Source organism: Antedon bifida, chromosome 5 (genome assembly GCF_963402885.1).
Source record: "Antedon bifida chromosome 5, ecAntBifi1.1, whole genome shotgun sequence".
Lineage (NCBI taxonomy): Eukaryota > Metazoa > Echinodermata > Crinoidea > Comatulida > Antedonidae > Antedon > Antedon bifida.
Window position 1 is genome coordinate 25,046,078 of NC_136230.1, and position 23,149 is coordinate 25,069,226.

General features: G+C 34.6%; 2 protein-coding genes across 2 annotated transcripts in view; one reads left to right on the forward strand and one right to left on the reverse strand.

Moving 5' to 3' along the window:
* The window catches only part of LOC144843630 (uncharacterized), a 39,146-nt gene extending 27,488 nt beyond the window's left edge, over positions 1–11,658 (forward strand). The window contains exons 22-34 of the mRNA XM_078700503.1: positions 415–577; positions 1,301–1,449; positions 1,815–2,106; positions 3,759–4,023; positions 4,659–4,830; positions 5,108–5,315; positions 5,831–6,024; positions 6,438–6,585; positions 6,955–7,214; positions 8,855–9,117; positions 9,424–9,614; positions 10,480–10,635; positions 11,223–11,658. Of these exons, the coding sequence (XP_078556629.1) occupies positions 415–577; positions 1,301–1,449; positions 1,815–2,106; positions 3,759–4,023; positions 4,659–4,830; positions 5,108–5,315; positions 5,831–6,024; positions 6,438–6,585; positions 6,955–7,214; positions 8,855–9,117; positions 9,424–9,614; positions 10,480–10,635; positions 11,223–11,248 (2,487 nt within the window). The 3' untranslated portion in view covers positions 11,249–11,658. The remainder of the gene's footprint in view (positions 1–414; positions 578–1,300; positions 1,450–1,814; positions 2,107–3,758; positions 4,024–4,658; positions 4,831–5,107; positions 5,316–5,830; positions 6,025–6,437; positions 6,586–6,954; positions 7,215–8,854; positions 9,118–9,423; positions 9,615–10,479; positions 10,636–11,222) is intronic.
* Positions 11,659–12,037: 379 nt separating this feature from the next.
* LOC144843650 (neuronal membrane glycoprotein M6-a-like) lies at positions 12,038–21,327 on the reverse strand. Its single transcript, XM_078700533.1, has 7 exons — positions 21,106–21,327; positions 20,752–20,914; positions 16,344–16,503; positions 15,849–16,017; positions 14,783–14,850; positions 14,060–14,125; positions 12,038–13,698 (listed from the first exon to the last, which is right to left on the reverse strand). Exons 1-7 carry the CDS (start codon positions 21,107–21,109, stop codon positions 13,540–13,542), a joined length of 789 nt encoding a protein of 262 aa, XP_078556659.1. The 5' UTR covers positions 21,110–21,327; the 3' UTR covers positions 12,038–13,539.
* Between the last annotated feature and the right edge of the window lie 1,822 nt (positions 21,328–23,149).

A 23,149-nucleotide genomic window follows, 5' to 3' on the forward strand; every position in this document is an offset into this window, starting at 1 on the left:
CGAAGTGTTCTCTTAACAGAAATGTCCCCTTAATAGGGGTTAGCCTTAGTGTTAAAACATGTATTGCCTCTCATTAGTTTCACAAAAGGTGTGTCCTTAAGCTCTGTCTACACTATCATACTTTATTTGACAAACAAATGTATATGGACATGATTTCATATCACTACCATTGGAAATATCACTACCACATTTGGGCACATCACAGAGTGTCCCCTGAATAAAAGTGTCTCTCCCAAAGGGTGCCGGTTAAAAATTTGAACTAAAAAAGCTATTGATTGGCAATACTCCCTATGTCTTTTGTGGACCATCTATCTATGGTGAAAGATGTTGTCAAATAAACAAATATTATAGCATACAGTGAAAATCCTCATTTTAGGTATGAATATTGTTTTTGTGTTTTCTATTTTCCAACAGAATCAAGTTATTTATGGTCCCAAAACATTTGAAAATTCTGTTATTGTTGAAGGGGATATTCATGATATAGATGTCATCAATAACATCAATTTGACAGAGCTATATGAAACAACAGTTATGTATGGCTTGGACCAAGTGATCACAGCACCCAAACATGTCTATGGTAATTATTAATTGATCTAAAATAACATTGTTCATAGAGTTTTAATCATGTGAATGAAACTTTTTGATAGTTTAACTTATTTTTTTAAATAACCTGAAGCAAACCCATCATCATTCGTGCAAATGAGTATTTCATGGCAAAATTGTTTTTAAATTCCAAATTTTTTTTTTTTCCAAATTTAGTTATTATTTCGATTTTTTTTTAAATGTTTCCAATGGCAGTCTCTTTTTCTCAATGACGTTTATTTAGACCCAAGGTACCAATTATTTTTTTTACCACTAAAAACAAAATCAGAATTTCTGAAAAACTATACATACAGTATTAGGCTATCCTGTATTGGGAGACTTGACTTACTGCATATTTTGTTTATGTTATTTTGTTGTCTTTATGCCAAGGATTCGTTAAATAGTAAATTAATCACTCTCCTATCAGATAGGTGGTAATCCCCCTGATACAGGGCTATTTTATGAACCGGTTTACCGGGGTAACCCCTACTCATCTCGAATGATGAACTGGGTTCTTCAAAGTGCACACGAGCTGTGTACACTGGAACTACGGTTTTATAGTCCTTATCTGTGAAGACTTGTTCCACCACCAGAAGTAGTCTCAGTTATTTGACTATTAATAGCAAGTTTAGCATTAGCATTTACCTTTATATTTACTTGTAAGCAAAGAAATATATTTATGAAATGTATAGCAAAGCAATTTGTTTCTCATTTGTAGGTAACCTTACCGCTGTACAGAACATAACTGTTGATGGATATTTCAATATGTACAAGATTGATGTGTTAGCAAATAGAGTACTACAAAGCACAGATGAGTTTGTTGTTTTTACCAACAACGTTACCATAGAAACGCTGGAAGTGTACAATGTAAGTAAATGTAAGCTCTGTGTACAATATCAAACTAGTTTGACAAAAAAAGTGTGATGTGCCCAAATATTGTGGTGATATGCCCAAAATTTGTAGTTTATGACATCACATTTGTTTGTCACATAAAGTTTGAAAGTGTAGACAAAGCTTTATATTTAGAGGTGCACATACCATAATTAGTAATTATCTACGACTGCTTCAATTCCGTAGCCAGGTTTTACAGAGATTTTCTAAAAGAGGGGTAAAAATTGCAATATGAAGTTTTGTAAAGGAGTTTTTCCTAGCATTGCTTGCATTTTGCCTATGTCGTTGCATCATACAAGCTTTAGATTATCCATAGCATGCTTTTTTTTATTTTAATAAAGGAATTTGTGATAGAAGATGATGTGTTATGTGGCATAAACCTAACTGATCTGAGGCTTTCATATCTAAGCAAAACATTACCACAGACAATCTCGGCTTCCATCCTATTCTACGATATTGAAGTGGATGACAACCAGTTTCTAAATAATGATATCACCGTGCTAGACTACCAGGGTGTGATTGGTCACTATGTGAATGGTATTGATTTGTCATTTATGATGAGTCTTACAGAAGAGGGAAGAGACAATCAGATAATAAATGGAACAGTGTCATTTATGTTTGGTCTTGCTGTAGGTATGTGTAGTCTAGGTAGTACTGTATTGGTAGAAATTTGGCCCACATGGCGTTTCATATATGTAATACTTGAGCTGGAATCAATTTAGTTATTATGGATCTATATGCCTTGGTGAAAAGTGATTTTAATTATTTCTGAGATAGTTAGTGTTTTAGAGACACGCAGCAACAGCTGTATAGAAAGCTTTATAACCATAAGTGACTTATTGCCAGAGAGTATGCAGGGGTCTCCTTTTAGAGTTTTTTAGCTAGACAAGACGGAGCAGTAAAATTGCATTTTTACTGACCGTCCTCCATGTTCCAACCATCCCACCCATCCCATTTATACACAGAATCAATGTTGACATTGTAAAATGATATTTGTAGGCCCTACCATGTAGGGTAGCACAGGTGTCAATGGAATTATATGAGATGACATATAGGATTTTATTTATTTATTTATTTCTTTTGAATGGATTGCATTTTCAGTAGCGCAGTACTGCTTTCCAAAATGGTCCAGTTATAAGTTTAAAAGTAAAGAAAAATTATAACATAAATACACAGTAGGCCTAATTTAAAAGAGTTAAAAACAAATAAAATATAAAAAATGTAGGATCACTGGATGACATAAGAGTTGCTATATTTTTGAGTTTATAAATATGTTTCCCAGTTACTTTTGTTCTAGTTTCAGTTGGTAAAAGATTCCATTCTTTCTCTGTATTTGAAGGTTCTTTTACCTTGAGCATTTTTCCAATTTGGTGTAATTAATGTTTTACAACTTTGGCTACGAGTGCATTTGGGGTGGAGGGAGTCATTAAACTTAAACATTGAGGATAAATATGATGGTGAATGGCCATTAATGCATTTGAAAGTTGTAAGTAGTAGATGTTCCCTCCATCTTTCATTTAGTGTAACCCAATTAAGTGTTTTAAAAATATCGTTTATCGGTGTATATATATCTGCGGATAACAGAACTCTACCTAATCTATTGAATAACATTTGAAGTGTATTTAAAGTTTCTTTTGTACAATTAGTCCATACAGCACTACAATAGTCAAACAATGGCATTACAAGAGAATTTGCCAGCATAATAGTTGTATGGGATGGCAAGTAATATTTCACACGCCGTATTACCCCTATTCGTTTAGAAACTTTTGATGATACACTATTTATTTGATCCTTCCATGTCAATTTAGGATCAAATATAACACCTAAATACTTAAATGATTCCACTCTTTCAATGTTAGTTCCATTACCATCAAGTGAAATATTTTGGAAGTTATTTAATAAGTGACTAGTACCAAATACCATAAGTTTAGCTTTGTTAACATTCAAAGTCAATCTGTTGTTATCTAACCATTTTGATATTTTACAAAAATTTGAGTTTAGATTGTTTTGCAGAGTTATAGGATTTGAGGAGCTACAAATAGAGTGGTATCATCAGCGTACATAACACATTTACAATCAACAGCATCAGGAAGAGAATTTACATATATAATAAATAACAAAGGACCTAAAATAGAGCCCTGTGGAATTCCAATGTCAATTTCTCTTAAATCAGAAATTGATCTATTTACATTTACAACTTGTGATCTATAACTTAGATATGAAGGATGTAATAGGTTTACTATTTTTATGAGCTGAATTAAAACATTAGTATTCAATTTTTTCAGAACATATAACTGTAGAAGGAACCATCAATGGCATGGAAATACCAGGAGATGTTATGCTGATTGCAGCCGACAACGTAGTCACTGCAACAATGACCTTTGTTGACCCTGTATATATCAACAATGATCTGCAGATGTCACACTACACGACAATTAATGGAGTTGATATATCAGAATGGGCTTCAACCGTCACACTTACCAGTGATGATGCAGTAATACTTGTTACTGTGAATTTTGATAGAAGTCTAAATTTCCTTCAAAATTTAACGTAAGTGAAATTTCTGTTTGAAGGGTGATAGGCCTACAAATGACTCCACCAAAAGCTCATCCTAAACAACAAGCCCAACTAAGTCCTACCAAAATTAACCAAGCACTACCAGTATAACGTGTAAATTATACAAAATAGAATCAATTTAGAGTGTCAATTACATTTTTGTCTATAAAATTATACGATTTGTCATAAAAAAAACTTGAAATCTATATTTTAACAATTAACATTCTATTTGCTGACACACTAGTTGACTTAATACAGACATTATTGACGCAATGTACATTCTCAAGACCAATTGATTATTTAATAATTAATAATCCAATAACATTGAAAGATGTGTTTGCGTGGGAATGATCTGGGAATGATTTGGGTAAGATCGAACCCCGAACCCTTAAAATCATGAATAATGTGTACCACAGTAGAAACCCTCCTTTGCTACATCTCTATTCAGAGATATTCCTATCAAGGCGACACTTTCCCATGAAACAAACAACTATTATGTTTTAACACTATGGTCAATAATGGTTCTACTATTGTAGTACAATTCGTTAAATTCACAGCTATTTAATGTATCATCAACAACAAGCATTGTCATAATCTACTGTACTGTAAATATGCTTGTGTCTTTACAGTGTAATTGGTTTAATTGATAGTGTATACATACACTACAATAGCATTCTTTTGACCTATGGACCTCAAATCATTGCTGTAAATGTAACATTTGCGAACGACCTTGCCTTCGATAAAATATACCTTGGTGGACTTTTCAATGGATTTGATTTTTATGATGTGTATCATTATACGGTAAGATAACATACTGTACTTGGTGTAAAATGAGAAAGAGTTTTAAAACAAAATTGTCATCCCATTATGGGATGGAGTTTCTAAAGCGATTTTATGTTATGTTAAACGTTAAGAAACGTTCAATATAGTTACACTGATATTGGAAGGGCATTCCAATTAGAAATAGAAAAAGGAAAATTTGAACATAATGTCTTGTATTTTTTTATATATGATATTTTATGTTCAACTTCAATTTATACAATGATAAACTTTTCTCATCATATCTTATATCTTTTAGCTTTATGATGAAGGGGATCAGTACCTTACGGGTACAACGTACACTGGAGAACCTACATTTACAAACATTACATTGTATGGACTGATTGATGACGTAGATCTTTTAAACATGCTTGAAAACCTTGAGCATACCGTGTTCTTTGATGTATTCGCTGATAGCGTGGAGGATCGGTGTGAAGCTATTGATGAACTGCACAAAGCTCAGCAAAGTATGTACAAATATTTAATTTGTATGAGTTTAATGAGCTCATGAAGTAAACAAATAATGAATATTTAATGAGCTCAGGATAAAAATTATACAAATAATGAATATTTATGAATTGAATGAACTCAGCTAATGAATATTTATAAGTTGAATGAATAGAGTAAGTACACAAATAATGAATATTTATAAATTGAATGAGCTCAGCAAAGTATGTATAGGAGTAATGAATATTTATAAGTTGAATGAATAAAGTAATTATACAATTAATGAATATTTAATGAGCTCAGAATAGACAGTATATACAATTAAATAAAATACTGAGTGTATGGATGAGTCTTACATGTATTTACACTACTTGCATAAAGAAATATATTGCCAATGTTTAAAAAAACAAAGCATGATATGTCAAGTAATTTTTATTAACATATTATAGATTATTCTTGAATTTGGGTGAAATGTAAATTTCAGGCAAGCGAATCAACAAACTTACATATATTGTTACTTGTTTTAAATGTGTAGATCGTGCAGTACTAATCGAATGTACTGAAGTTCAACAGAAAATCTCAACGACTGGTTCTGTTAGTTGGCATTCTTATGTCGTTGAAGATGATCAATTACTATTAATGGGAACAGTAGGAAATGGCACCAGTGCTTGTAATCCAACGACTTTATACCGTTGGAATGATACAAGTGGTAATTATGAGGAAGTAATGGTACGTAGAAATCTACAGTAGAACAAATAACATGTTCGGTACCCAACTGCATCTCCTAAATAGGTTCGTTTGACAGGAAAGTACTGTATCCCCTGTTGTCCCTGAATATGGATGGTTGTCCCAAACGAGAAGTGTCCTGAATGAGTGGTTCTACTATAATTATCTAAATAGTGTCTCCACTGTCCAGTACCAAACAACTGTTAATATTGTAATTAATATGCAGCCACTAATTTATACATTCAAACATATTGTTGATTTATTGTGTCTATTTTAATTCAGTTATGAATTAGCATTTTTATTATGTGATACATACTTTTTAACATTAATTTCATATTGAATGCAATATTTGTTGTTGTTGTAAATTTATTGATAATATTGTGGTATTGATAAATCTAATTTTTTCTTTCATTTAGACAATTTACCCTTCAAGAGCAGATGATGTGAGTGCATTTGTATTTTCCGGATTGTTTCCATTAATAGTGATAGCCAGTCAGGGAGACTACTTGGAGGAGTGTTCATTTGACGTAAATCCCATGTTTACTGAGATTCCTATGAGTGATCGTGAGTAGATTCAAGAGAGTGGTACTGGGCTTGGTGGTTGACATCCTTGCTTACCCATCCCACAGTCCTTGGTTCATATCCTTTCCTTTTTTTTTACGACGACTAATACATTGCCACTACCTTAGTCTTGTACTATGAAACCTTTATTTAGTCTGTATTGGATGGTGTGGAAATATAATGGATAAAAAACTTTATTATGCCAATCAAAAGACTAAACCAATGTTGACCCCAATGTGGATCATTCCATTATTGGGATGGTATAATTTGTCTACCACCTAGAAATGAAAGATCGAAATTGTAACACATTCAAAGATTTCTATTGTATATGTACAGTATGTATAAAGATTAAAAATGTGTTGTATTTTTTAGCGTCTTCTGGCTCTGTGTGGGTTCTATATCCAGAAAACAATACCGCTTATTTCTATCAAAAGATAAATTTTGACAATGCAGCAGATGTTGAAATCTTTGTAAACCCCCTCACGGGAGAGAATTGCATGACGCTCATAGAGGCAGCACAGGTCAATGCTCACATATACACTACAAATTCTTTAGCCGCTGTGTACTGTATGATCGATTTTATAACAGGATTTGTGCCAGTAACAACCATTCCAACTCGTGGTGCCGTGAAGGTAAGTTAAGCTTATCAAATTGTAAGGGCGTGTGGCGCTGTGTGTTGGACGTTCGACTACTGATCGTTAGACCGAGGTTCGAATCCAACTCTCGCCGCATTGCTTGTATCCTTAGGCAAGATACTTTACTTACGTTTGCCTCTCTCCACCCAGGTGTATAAATGGGTACCCGGTTAGATCAAGACACAACTATGCGCTGATTACTAGCTGCATATATGGGAGTATGTTTCCATAGGTGTTTGATCAGGAAATGACTGGGGTAATAATGTTCAGCGCATTGAGAGCTTGCTTATATGCGCTATATAAGAATGAACTATTATTATTATTATTAAATATCAATGTAAGGAATCTTTGTACTGTTTTACTTAAAGATGTATTGTCCCCCTGAAAAATGAATTTAAAAAAAAAATGTTGTTGAATATTCCATTTTAATGTAACATAATAGTTATCCACTTTGACCAAAAATTGGATCAAAAAATGTATTTACCTGAAAAAAATCTAATTTAAAGCAAAAATGGTCAAATTGGCTGCCAGCCAATGGATTTTTGGTTGAATTTAACGATTTACTTTGTAATTTTATAAGTGAAAACATTTTTTTTTTAGTTTTTTTTTTGGGGGGACAATACATCTTTAAGCTTGGTTTCCACTTGGACGCAATGATGTAAGCGCAATCTGACAATCACAATTGATTGATTATTTGAATAGTTGCGTGTCATTAGTCAACTCCCTTGCGTTATGCTTACATCTTTGTGCTGAGTCTTATTGGGCACCAAGCTTAAAGCCTGGCGCACACTAGAGCTTTTGGCTGGGTCAACTGACACAAGTAACACTTGGCTCACTAAAAAATTTGCCACAAACTGTGATCGCATTCTATCGGACGCACACTAAACTAAAAATTTTCTGATTGGATAATTACTTACTACGCTATACGGTACACGCTGACATATTATAATAAATCAACATGTCATGCGCAGTGGAATTTTTTAGTGAGCTATCTGCTCACGTTCGGCGCATACTTAAGGAAAATGACATGCGTGACAAAAATATTGAACAGGATATATATTTTCCTCAGCAGCATGCGTGGCTGATTCCTCACAAAATCCCCGGCGCACACTGTGAGCAAAGTGTTACTCGTGCCAGTTGGCTCAGTTTTTATTGTGCCTGTCAAATGAGTGTCATAAAGCCACTCATCTTTTAATATTGTTTTATTTGTTTGATGGTTATATAAATGCCAAAATGCAGTGTTCTAAATGCACTGCTACTCAGGTTTAGAACAATTTTAATTCTGTGATTTCCATTTGCTATTTTCAACCAGTTGTTAAATATGTAAATATTTGTACCAGTTTTATTTTACAATTGTATTTTAGGAATTTTCCCTTTTAGACTATTTTTTACTATATTTGTAAACATGTTCTGAACAATTCATTTTATATTTCCCTTTTATTTTCTCCTTTTTAACATTGTAAATATTGTCTGACTTTGTATTGTGATTTTAATTTTTTTAATGTCTTTCATGAATGTTTTTAATCTGTTGCTCAAAAACAGGACCATAATGTAACAGGTGCAATATCTATACCTTTTTATCCTGTCTAAATATGTTTTAAATAAAAATAAAAATGTACCTTTTAAATATGTTACAGATTACCCATTTCTTTGCTGATGGTATACTTCACCTGGCGATGGCTAACTACCTTGACTCTTCCATATCGTCTGTGGCAACCACCTCAGAGGTTTGGATCCAGTCTGACGACTATAACTTTACGAAAGCAGCTGAAGCGGACTCTTTCGCTGCGATGGATATTTTAGAAATGGAGATAAATGAGAAATATTATGTAGTCATTGCCAATGGGTTTCAGGGAACATTGACGGATCTGAATTTTGATGTTCCAGTACAGGTGTTTGAGTGAGTTATTTTTTTCCTAGAACTAGATAAACTCATGATTTCTAAAGTCTTTGGTATTTGTCAAAAATCCTGTGATTATATACCAATCACACTTTAAAAAAAATTGTATTAGCTAATGTAATTATCTCCGCCTTAGAGGTTATGTTTTTACCCCTGTAAGTGTGTCTGTGTACAGGCTTGAGGCCACAGTTTTTATCCGAAGCTTGCCCACATATTAGTAGTAGTTCAATTATTCGGGGTGGCTAGGAAACCTCCAAATTGTCTTCTAACATTACTCTACTAACACACACTGTTTTTGTACTGTAGCTATACTATGGGGTCACCAAATCTGGAGTGGAGGCAAGACTTGACAGCATACGGTGCACTAGATCTGGATTCTTACAGTGTGAATTCAAAGCATTTCCTCTTTGTACTCGATAGGACGGACACTGTGACAGTTTACAAATACCAAGGGTCATTATTGATGTTTGTCCGCATTAAAATTCTACCGGTAGAAGGTAATTTATTTAAATTCAACTAAACTTTATTTCAGACAAACTGTCCATATAAAACATATACATACAATAAAAAAAGAAATACAAAGAATTATGTGACGACCATCATGGAGAGAGGACCAAGAATTATTTGTTGACATATAGTGACTCTCTCCACTTAAAATACATTTTGGAATCAAACATTAAATATTCATATTTACAGTTTAACATTTTGTTTTTGCTTTTCTTAATTGTGGAAAAAAAAAATATAATTTGTTAGCCTAAAAAATTCATAAAAATATGGAACATTATTATCCACAAACAGATTTCTTGCAATGAGATATCGGGGTTGACCTAACAACATGCAAAAAGCATCATTATAACATACTTTAAGTCGGTTGATATCCTTTTTGAAATAATTAGACCATAAAGGAGAACAATACATATTAATACAATATGATCTAAACAAGCACTTGATTGATTCGAAGAAGTAAGAACATTTTCTACCTACAGTAAGATAAGTAGAAAGATATTATACAGTATACTATCAACATGATTAGTTTTTAGGTCTGTCTGCGTCTGTCTCCTACCTATAGTAATGGAGTAACATTATTACCCCAGTCATTTTTTTGGATCAAACATCTCCCATAATGCAGCTAGTAGAGCGGGAAAGCGCAAACTTGTGTCTTGATCTAACCAGATTCCCATTTATACACCTGGGTGGAGAGAGGCAAACGTAAGTAAAGTATCTTGCCTAAGGATACAAGCAATGCAGCGAGAGTTGGATTCGAACCTTGATCTCACGATCAGTAGTCGAAAGTCCAACACACTGCACCACATGCCCTTAAACATATTTTCAAGCACACTAACATGAATGCATTTTTTTCAGGAGCCCACACTTTGCACGTATTCTCTGTACATGGTACTAGCTACATACACGCCGGTGTCGGAGCCTACGATCTTGAAGATCGTTTCTTCTCAGATCAAGAAGTATTGCCTATACCGATTGAATCCCAAATCCTTAAAGCTAGAATTGACCAAACAGGTAATTTTTTAACAGCAAAATTCAGTGTACAATTTAGAATATATAGCCAATTCTCAGTACAGCACCTATAATTAATCCAGTATCTAGGAAAATTCTGTCATAATGTCACATTGTATACAATATCTAGACTTATTACTTACCTATTTTGTTGTTGGGTTTAAAGCAAGTGCTTATATGCCCCTGATCTGGATGTTCTTTCCACGTTCTCCTACAGCATATGGATGTGTGAAATAGCAAAATTTGTACAACGAGCACACAGTCTTATTGTCTGTTTCAATTTTTGCCTTGAAAATATTTTTTCAGCTGAGTATTATACGTATGAAACTCCATGTATGCCAAAATATTTATCTTTCGCCACTCAGACTTATACCAATTTTGCTATTTCACGCATCCATACAGTACATATATAATGGGTATGAAAAATTGTAATCGGCCCTAGATTATTATCTAAAATTTTAAATAATATTACTTCATAATCATATACAGAGAAACTAGAAAATATACATGCCAGTGATTTTTTGTTATATATGATGTCATTATTTATATATTTTATTAGTTTTGTAATTCAATTTTCTTTTCTTTTTTAGAATTCGAGACTCAAAGCTGTTCTTAAGCTGATCAAGTATGTGGTAGGAAAATCGATCACACTATATTTATATAGAATATATTTTGACAAGAAATAATATTTATAAAATTTTAAAAAAAAAGATTAAATCAAATATAACAGTATTATTACATTGCAATCAAGTTATATGGTAAAACGTCGTGTCTATATATTTATATGTATATAATATACATTATTTTCTATGCTGTATAAGGTTATATAATAATGCAATTCAAAATATGCAACAATTAATTTCACCATGATTTGTTTAAGTGTCAAAATCATCTTTTCGCCGTCTTAAATACTATACAGTATATTTGCCTGTTTTGATACCTAACCAAGGAAAACATGTCTTGTTGTTTCGTTGCATCTGCGCAGCACTACTAGTACACTAATAAAATCTTTAATCGTTTTCAAAAGCTGGAAGTTCAATTTATTTTTAAACTTTTTTCTTCTGCAGAAAAAGTACTGTATTATTTAAAAATATTGTACAATGTTGTTCAGAACTGTAAATTTTGTTTATAAACTCACATATTTTAAACACAAACATTTCAAGTATGAAGAAAATGAAAGTTGTAATATAGATCGTTTTGCATATCATTGTTTAAATTCAGCAACTTGGGGGTTACTTTTAGATCATTTCAGCAACTTGGGGGTTACATTCAGGCCATATGAAAGTTGATAACAATGACAATGACATTAGTGTACAAATCGGTTGAGAAGTTGTAATACAGATTGTTTTGCATATCATTGTTTTAATTCAGCAACTTAGGGGTTACTTTCAGATCATTTCAGCAACTTGGGGTTACATTCAGGTCATGTTTAGCAACTTGGAGGTCACCTTCAGATCATTTCAGCAACTTTGGTTACATTCACAGGAAGGTTGTTTTGCACTTTTTAATTACGGAATAAACAGTACAGTAAATTCTCAATTACAGACACGATTTTGTGGTTTCATGTTGCTAAACCCATGTCCACACGAGCGAGGGTAAAATGGGTAGAACTGTTCAAGCTAATTTCGAATTCCGTAAGCCTACAGAGCGCATGTTTTAATGCAGTTTGGAAGCTCGTTGTTTGTTCGAATTTGCAAACTGGTTTTCAGTAGTTTGTCGACTAGTCTATACATAGCAGACTTTAGACAACTTTTCTCGACAAACTTTGCTTGAAAAAAAAAAATACGACCACGCTGAATCTGAGCTTAGTGTGAACGTAGCTTTAAGCATAATCCGAAGTAAGCGACGTACGTGTGTTCAGAACTCTCCTCCGTGTCGTCGAAGCTTGATTCCCACTAGCGACTCAACCTACGCAACTTAAGAAAATTTCCTTCCAAGAATTGTGTTTGTCCCCGACTGCGTGAATGGCAAACCTGCGATGTTTGCAGCACTTTTGCATCGTCGGTTCCCACTTGTGATTACGCAATACAGCACTTGCGTCGATACGTCACTGCGTTACGTTGCGTTCTAGTGGGAACCACGCTTTACTATGGTTAACTCCTGGTTTGAACGCAAAACTGAACTATATATATATAATATTTATATTTACTGTATTTAATTCCGGTAAAGAAAAAGAGCATTAAACATAGCTCAATAATCTACTATATTATGTGTTTGATAAACGCCATTTGGGTTTTGTTGCTGTGGAATTTAAACAAAATCATTCGTACTGTATACTCTATTCTATTGATGACAATGGGTCTAGTAACACAGTTTAATATTAAAGCATCCGATCCGACTCTGTTCATTTGATGATACCATGACTTCACAGTATAATTACATAACGTCCAAGGTCTGTTTATACTCAATGTTTATTTTCAGTTCTGTGCCCATCAAACATGTTAAGTTTGGTTCCCACTTGCGACGCAACGTAACGCAACCACCTACGCAACGTAGCAAAATGCCCTTCCAGTAATGAGTTTGCCCCCGCCTGCGTGAAATCAAACCTGTTGCGTCGTCGGTTCCCACTTGTGATTACGCAATAAAGCGTGGTTCCCACTAGCGACGCAACGTAACGTAACCTACGCAACGTACGAAAATGCCCTTCCAATAATTGTGTTTGCCCCCGCCTACGTGAAATCAAACCTGCGATTTTTGCAGCACTGTTGCGTCGTCGGTTCCCACGTGTGATTACGCAATACATCACTTTGCGTCAATACGTCGCTGCGTTGCGTTGCAAGTGGGCTATAGCCAAATGGTCTCGATGAATTTCCACCATGGACGTATACTAGAGAAATCGGCTTCTCAACAATAACTAATAATAGAATCTAAATATGCCAAAAAATCCATTATTACAAAACTGTAATCTCAGAAATAAGGTGTTGTAGCTAGCCTTTCGGTTGACTTGTTCATCGTTAAATGGAACAGCTCCTGTTCCTCCATATTTCGTTTCCTTTCGTAGTCTTGTCGCTTCATCCCGTCCCTCAGATGTCCACCGTTTGCAGCTAAGCACATTAGAAAATTTATCTTTAAGATATAATATTTCAATATCAAAAATATAAATTATGAAAGTTGAATTTATTATTTTTCTTTTTTTGGTAATATTTAATCATTATTACTGCAGTAAAGCCTGTTTTCCTGTCGAAGTTATTCGACGCTATCGTCGTTGATCGTTAACAGTTCAACGACTTTATAGTGTAGATTACCAGAAAAAGCTGGCTAAATAAAATAAAAAACAAACAAAATATAGTTACTGCAGTAACTGAAGTAGAATGATTCTGACATGATCCCTAATCTGACCTTAAAATAAAAACAAAACAAAATCTTTACTAAAATATTCATAGATCATGGGAAATTCCTTTCTCTTTAAATAAAATACTTCACCTACCATTCCGAGTGTAGCCAATCCAGCAGATCCAAATGACACTACAAAAAGTACAAAGGATTTCTCGGCCTGAAATTAGAGAATGATATTCATTTTTCCATGAAATTTTCAAATTTATTTATAGGCCATATCCATGGAATACCATATGAATTTTCCATATTGAACATGCAATTCCCATATTTATAATTTTGTGTATATCATTACAAGACAAAGCATTGTTGATGGTTTTCCCAAATGGTGTTTTAGCCCTCCTGCCGAGTTATCCATTGAGAATCAATTATCTATGTACCATACGAGGTGCCAGTGGCGACATTTTTATATATACTGTAGTAATAATCTATATTATTGCCTGGTTCCCATTAGAGACGCAACACGAGGACGTAACCCAACGTAAGTGAGTTGACCAACAAGCGATGGATTATTCGAACTCTCGCTTGTCATTGGTCAACACGCCTGCGTTGTGTTTACGTCTTTGCGTTGCGTCCAAGCTTAATTTCCACTGTTGACTACAGTAGATAGTCCCCAATCAGATACCTTATACTACTAGAAAAGTAAATCCTTGTGCGTGGTCTAGGATCTTATATAATTGTAAACTGTCAAAGACAAGCCTTGTAACCATTTGGAACTCGAACTGGCAAACCCATGCGCTAAATAACCGTAACTACTACGGTAACTTATTGATACTGCCCCTGGGCAATTCTGCCTCTTAAGGCGCCCCGTAGTTACCTGTTGGCAATAGTTTAATAGAACTTCACCGTCGCAGATCGCACTTGATATACCGCCGTTTCCAAGCCCTGCAGTTAAAACGAAAACAAGTAATTTGCGTCAATGGCTCCCATGTTGCAAACTAAATTTATATTTGATTGGCAAATATGGTTCAGTTTAGATGCGACTGGAAGAAGAAAACAAGTCTAATTGTTCAGATACAATTTATAGTTTGGTGCATGTTATATAAGAAAACGAGTTTTTCTTCTTTCCTTCCTTGTCGCAATGATAATGTTCCTACTAGGCTTATACTTCCGTAAACTCAGATGGACGTTTATTAGTTTGTACAAAAAAATTAGATTTTTGAAAGTTACTTGGCGTAATCAAGGCAATCAATCAACAGCAGGGCACTGAGCTCGCCTTTTCAAGATTGGAACTCATAACAGTCCTTTTATCTTATATCTGGCTGCGACAAATACCAACAGTACTGTAGTATGTAAATATTCTCTGCGGCGTTTGTTAAGGGGAAGGGAACTGATCGTGTCGCAGCCACAGATAAACTATTGATCTTCGGAGCTCAGCGTCCTGTTGTTAGATTGCCTCCTTGGCGTATTCATTCGTGCCTATAATGTAGGGATATAAAGGTACACCCTTTTAAAACATGAAAAACAATATTTCCCTTGTTCTTTCTGCCATTATCGTTCAGCACCGACATTTCATTTTGAATAGTAGGCCTAATAGGTGTAGTCTTCCATATACAACATTTGGGGATATACTCATCATAAATTGAGGGTATGGTATGCTAAGAGAGATCGTGATTAATGTAAATGTGAGAGAAAAGCCTGTCTTAAGCTGGTCTACACTATCAAACTAGTTTGACAAAAAAATATGATGTGCCCAAATATGGTAGTGATATGCTCAAATATGGTAGTGATATGACAGGTTGATAGTGTAGACAAGGCTTTACAGTAATTGTCTGTTTGTCTTTTGTCTGTCCCTGTCCACAACTTCCGATCTAGAGTGATCGATAGAAATGTAGGCCCTAATAATGAATGTAATACCAACTTGATCTAATTAAATTACTTACCGTACCACGTCAAATTTATACAAGCATTTGGGTCGACTTCATCATTTTCGTCAATAATTCCGTCACTATAACAATATTCCGTTGTCATTTTCATGAACATGGTGGGGATGACTAAAACGCACAATATGAACAACCATACGAGCATCATAAAATAAGTAAAAATTGTAGCCTAGAAAAAAAAATAGGAATCTGTATAATTTCACCATAATTACATAATGCTGCTGCTTTCGTTTGTGTGTAACGACGTAATCACGGCGTTGTGGATTGATTTTTCTAAATAGTGTACAAAGTTTGTAATATCGTGAACATGTGCATTTCATGTCCAATCTGAAGACGAGAAGTATTTTAGATTTTAAATACAATTTTCTGTGCACTAAGTTGAATTGTTTCTAATCGATATCCATAGGCCTACATTATTTGTCCTGGTTCGTAGGCCTACAGTGGGTATGTGCCCTTAAATTTGACTAAAACGTCAGAGGGGTATGTTTTACTTACACTATTCATACAACATTTTCCATTGAATGTAATTTCGTTTGTACTGTAAACTTGCTTCTTAGCTTGTCCAGTAGCGACAAATCCAATGAAAAGCAAAAGTAACGAATAGACGGCGAAAACTGCTGCTATACCGTATATTACGTACCGCAATGCCTCAAGACTAGTAAATTAAAAAAAGTAGGTCATAAAGATGGTCTCATTTAAGTTTCTTAATTTAATTATACCCTTATTTAAGTGTACAATGAATAGCGGTGTCCCAAAGAGGGGTTCTATACTAACATCTAATAGAAAAAGTGAACCAAAATAATCGCCATTATAACAAACATGAAACCGTACTGCTGTAAAGCGTGGTTCCCACTAGCGATGCAACCTACGCAACGTAAGAAAATGCCCTTCCAATAATTGTGTTTTCCCCCGATATTTGGAGCACTGTTGCGTCGTCGGTTGTAGCGTTGCGTTTCGTTACGTGTGTCGCTAGTGGGAATCACGCTTAAGAACGGTTACGACGTAATGTATAAAGTACAATGTGCACGTGATTCCAATTGTTCATTGCTGGTACCGGTGGTGGATGGCCATGACTGTTCAAGTAGGCCTATGAATGAGTTTAACTTGAGAATCACTTATATACTATGGTATGCTACTACTAAATATACTATGCTGTTCAGTATTCCCACGTACGACAAAATTATGATTTTAAGCTCTGTCTACACTATCAAACTGTATGTGACAAAACAAATGTGATGTGCCCATATGCACATGATGATTGTCATATCACTACCATATTTAAGCATACCACTACCATATTTGGGCACATCACCCTTTATTTGTCGAACTAGTTTATTAGTGTAGACGAAGCTTTGTAGGCTGATCTTATATTATTCATAGTATTCATTTCTCTTTATTTTGGACTTCATATCCATAAAATAAACACTAGTACATAATTAGTCTTGTTTGATTTTTAATTCATTTAGGCCTATATGTAATTTTACTTTCTATGGACCAGAGATTACGAAATAAAAGATTGAATTGAATAAACAAACGTTACTCAACAATCTGACAACAGTTTACATTTAGATTGAAAAAAAAACAAAGCTTATTCCGTTTCTGAAGTTTCGGTTCTACAAAATTAACAGAACGCACTACTAGTGGGTTAAAAGGTCCTTGTACAGGCACAAATGTTATATATAATATCTGGTTAATTGTTAAATTACACTTTTTTTCAGTAGTTATGTAGTTTAACCTAGACTCTCTAAAAAGTGAAAAAAGATGGTAGGCATAGGCCTACAGTGGATATTTTTGCTATAGCAAGAAAATCAAAATCTGAAGTTGCATAAAAACACCAGAAACATAACATTCAAGTTATAGCCTATTAGCTATAATTACCTGTAACTGTAATTATCTTCAACAAGATCGTGTAACACAAACAAAAACATTGGGGAAACTATAGATCGATAATTATTGGAATGTATTATCAATTGAAATGTTTTCTCTTGAAAACTATAGACCGATTTTCTCATAATCACAGTAACTGTACTTAAGACATTATTTTAATATTTTATTCATATTTATTAAGTTGTTGCCAATGTCTATTGATAGCTACAATAGTAATTCTATTAAATATGTTCTTATCCAACTGCTCGTCCATCTGCTTTCTTAATTGCATTTTAAAATGTTTTGTACAGCAGTGTTTGTGTATATTAGCGTAGCATAACAGATTACCCTTTGGCCTAAGAGCTTAGCAACCACCAGTCTTGTTATGAGATTTGAAACCCGTATTGCTAACACGATTTCATCAAAAAGCGTGTTTAGATGAGTGGCCTCATAAATTATGCAGCCGACACCTGGTATAATGGATGTAGGCCTACTGTGCAAACAAGTAGTCTACAGGGTATCCTAGTTACTTGTCAGTACAGTTTTTCAGGCCTATTGAGGCTATTTATATTGTTTCGTTTAGTTATTCCCCTCTCCTTAAAGCGTAGTTCCCACTAGGACGCAACGCAACGACGTGTTGACGCAAAATGCTGTTATATTGAATAATCACAAGTGGGAACCGACGCGACGACGCAAGGTGCTGCAAACATAGCATAGGTTTGATTTCACGCAGTCGGGGGCAAACACAGTTATTGGAAGGGCATTTTCTTACGTTGCGTAGGTTGCGTTATGTTGCGTCGCTAGTGGGAACCAAGCATTACTATAATCACTGTTAATCTTTTGTCGTGGTTCCGCCAAAAGAACAAGCCACATGCCGGATTCCCGCCGGATTCCCGTCAAAAGATATCTTTACTTTACTGGGAATGACAGTTTAATCATATTTATTTAGAGCACTATTCGTTGAATCTTTCATTCAAATTCAACGAATGAAACATTCTCGCCATTCAACAAATACAGAAATGTTTTCACCCCCAGAGGACAGCTCATTTAGGCAGTTATATTCAAGAGAACGGAAGCATTAGGAAACAGTTACCATGCAGCAGCTTATGGTTTACTACGGCTGAAAAAAAAAGATTATTTGGAAACTCGAACTGGGCATGCGCACACCCTAAAGGACGTCTAGGAAAATATAGAGTCTATGAAAACATTTTCTGATAAATATTGAGATGCATGTAGACGGTAGTTATCGTGAGATGAGGGGCGTTTTTTGTAAGAAATATTTCTTGTTATATTTAGTATATGCACTAGATGTATTTGAACACGGTTCGTGTTGGTGGTCATCCACAATCGGATAAATCACACTAAGCAGTTGATAAGAACGCTAAGTTAACCGCACTTTTGTTAAAAGGTTATCAATAACACTCCTAACAACATATTTGAACTTTCAATATGATTATTCTTAAAGATAAAACTCGTTAAAATATTATGTATAATCATATTGCTTAAATTCTCCTGATAACAATACATAATGGGCGCGCCTGTTCAATATGCTCAGTTATTTACCCGGTAGTTGATTAAAGCTTGGTTCCCACTAGATACGCAACGTAACACAACCTACACAACGTAAGAAAATGCTCTTCCAATAATTGTGTTTTCCCCCGCCTGAGTGAAATCAAATCTGCGATCGTCGCTGCTTTGCGTCCTAGTGGGAACTACGCTTTAAGGAACAAGTATCGCTGACGTTGGTGGGTACCAATTTATACACTAACTTACACCGAGTGGTAAGTAATAAAAAATATAGAATCTGTTATTCCTTATATGACCATTTACAAACAACGCGGAGCGGACGGCCGGTTTCCGCTCTATACAGATTCTACGTGGGATAAGCTACGCGGTTTTCCGCTTATGCTTGGTTCCCACTATAGAGACGCAACACAACGACGTAACGCAACGTAAGGGATTAGACCAATCACAAGCGATGGATTATTCGACTGTCGCTTGTCATTGGTCAACTCGCTTGCGTTGCGTCTACGTCCTTGCGTTGCGTCCTAGTGGGAACCAAGCTTTACCGTTACCGCTCGTCTGGGTAAATTGACCTTAAACGGTACGTGTGTTACGTCACATACGTCCCAATGATTTCAAATCCTAGGAGTGTCCAATGACTCAAAATTAATAAATGACATACAGGAATTGTTTACTCAGCTGATTAAAATCAATGTGTTTAACACCACCGCAATTATATTAATAAAAATAGATCGATCGATTGGTAATCAGAAACACAAACACTATACTACGATTATTGATTTGTGTCAACTGGTATAATAATACTCATAATTCCACCCTTTGTTTATCTAAAATTTCATCAAATCGTTTTGCCTTTTCGATCAAGATTTAAAGTCTATATATCCCTAGTATATCCAACTACCTGTATTATTACTATGATGTCATCATATTGATATAAGCACATAATTAAACAATGACGTTATCACTGATTATATTAATAAACGTGTATTAGTACTGTAATTGTTTTGTTTTAGCGTTTGAGAATGAAAAAGCATCGCATGGTATAATCATGGCACAACTGAATGTATAACCAATGCTATTGGGTCCTAGAGATGGTGGTACATTATATGACTATTAGGCCTACGACGTCATAAATTTCAGTCGATCGTATCCTAACTTTTAGGTGGATGTTTAATTGTCGGTGACCTATCTCAGACTTCTAAGATCATGATCGGACTGAGATGACGTAGTTTATTTCTTGCTTCAGCATCTTCTTCGATCCCAACACAACCGCGCGTAAGGTCAGTGTCAGTTACTTTTGAGAAACATAACTTATAGCCTTAATATATGCAATAGTTATTGTATTCCAATGAGTCCATATATTTAGATTTTCCTTTTCCTGACTAGAATTACACAGGTATAATGTGTTTCTGAATATGACCTGAATGCGAAGATACAAACAAATATGGAAGCGAAAAATAATCCCTATCTATCTATCATAGTCTTTTAAATTAATAAACAATACAATACTTACAATTTTTGCATATCGTCCTCTATAGATGTATTCTCAAACATATCTTGTGTTTCCGATATTCCAACGAGTGAAGCACCAGTAAAGAAGCCAACACCAGTGCACAGAAGAACGGTAGCGAATAGAGATCCATAAGGAATCCCTGTCCCACATTCGTCCCGATGAACTTTTAAACAACAAAGTAAAACGTATGAAATATTAGTTTAGGCGAATGTTGTGTCTTATAGTATACACCAGAACTGCAAATTTTCTGTAACCTAAAACCTAAATCACAATGACTAGAATGTATAAACTATTCGTCGATCAAGAATGAGTGAAACATTATATCGCCGTCGTTTCCACACTGACCATACTTACCCATTATAAACTCCCTGGTTTCGGCTTTCAGTTTAATATGATGTTACTTATTTCGTATCTTTCAAAAACACGACATTGAAAACTGGCTGTTATAGACACAATTTGTTTATCTTTTAAGTAAAGTACTGTATTTAATCGAACTCATGCAAAGCCTATTTAATTTAAGAACATGCCTCGTTAACAGGTCTTAATGCTGTGAAATCAGGAAGGCTACTGGTTGGTGGTGACAATGATGGTAGTTCAGATGTATCATAAAGTTGGCTTGTACTTTCAATTGGGGCGCCCTCTAATTTTAAGTTAAGTTTAACCATTTGCAGGAGGAGTATATTTTCAGTCGTGACTCTCAGCTCACTATGTCGGTCGGTCGGTTGGTCGGTCGATCGGTAAACATTAACTCAAATTTGAGCACGCGACTGCAGCCATGTATATGGCCTTGTTTATATAGGACGGTATGTTTATTTTGACATACTTTTGCAGATCCGTACACATCATTGTCGCACTCGGGACTCTTGATTATTTAGCACATCTATATTTATAAACATATAATATTATAGGAGTTGCTATGTGACAACGGACTGTATATTTATCTATATAGCTACATTGGTATACATTTAATTTAAATTTAAGACATTGTGTTCATACTATTAGTGATGAAATTGATACAAACAGGACAGGGACTCTTCAAATTGGCCACCGTATCGGCTCAAAATTCTATTTTATATAAATAACCTAAAATACCCTGAAGAATAGTCTGGGTTCCAGACGGAGTTTTGTTTTAATGTTAGTAAAAAGATAAATATGTTGGCACATATGGCGTTTCATACGTTTACTACTTGAGTTTCGATAGACAAAAATTGAAATAAAAACAAATAAAAAAAGACAATGAATACAGACTTGGGGCAAGTCTACCTGAAAAAATCACATAAATACACCTTTTTAGAACTCTATTGTTAATGGCAATACAATAAATAATGTTTCATTTGTAAAAGATTCAAAAACCAATAGATGGATTGATTATGCTTAAATAACATAATATACAACTCAATATAATTTGAAGCCATAAATTGACGTTTCCATCTTTATTGATGTTCATCATCGTTATAAATTCTATTATTATTATTCTATCTATTATTCCTTAGTTCTCATGGATTTGAATTTGAAATGTTGCTACGTTAATTAAATGATACTTTCGTTGAATTCCCAAATGACTAATGCACCGTAAATCAAGAATGCATCATTTAAAATTAAGCATCCTCCGGGCACTGAATTTGTAAATTACATGAATTATACATGTTTTGTAGGCGTATCGAGTTCATATTGAAATTTCAAGACAATGGAATATTACAGTTCTACAATTTTGGCTTAAGCTAAACCGACAGGATAGATGATAGTTTTGCACCATATTATGCTAGGCCTATACGAAATCATGTCCTATGCAGACAATTTCACCCGTGATGACACAGGGAAGGGGTTTTGTGAGACGACTAAATGTGTAAAGCTCGGAAGTTATACAGCTAAGCAAGTTGTATCAACCTTAATATTGTCCATACTATCTATAGATATTCTGACTAATGGACTTGTTTTTCTAACTATATTACTATTAGGAAATCTACGGTCGAGAAATAACATTTTTCTGTGTAACATCAACTTATCTGAGATACTTCGATGTAGTGTTATAGGATTGTTTATCATTTTCCATCGTGGTGGTGAATCAAGAAATGAAGAAACGGAAGCGTTTAAACAGAGTGATATGTTCAGGTCTTGGAATAATTATACAAATACAGAAAATATTGCAGACCGTAGACAGTACTGGGTTTATATATCAAAAGAGACGACCCTCCTGGCCACGCAGATGATCATTCTCAGTATGTCAGTAGAAAGATACATTGCCGTCGTCAAAGCTCCAATAAGATACAAACTAATCTACACAACAATATTTTACTGGAAAATAGTATTAGCAATTTGGATCGCCAGTGTCTGTATTTCTTGTGCTACAATAGTTCTACGAAAGAGAATTGATTGTCGCTTTCAATATCTGCAATGT

Bases quoted from the DNA above. Each gene is read 5' to 3' on its own strand.
- LOC144843650 (XM_078700533.1), bottom strand. The intron at 16,018-16,343 runs GTAAGTAAAACA...TTTTTTTTCTAG, and splicing joins GAAAATGTTGTATGAATAGT to GCTACAATTTTTACTTATTT. The intron at 13,699-14,059 runs GTAGGTGAAGTA...TATATCTTAAAG, and splicing joins GATTGGCTACACTCGGAATG to ATAAATTTTCTAATGTGCTT.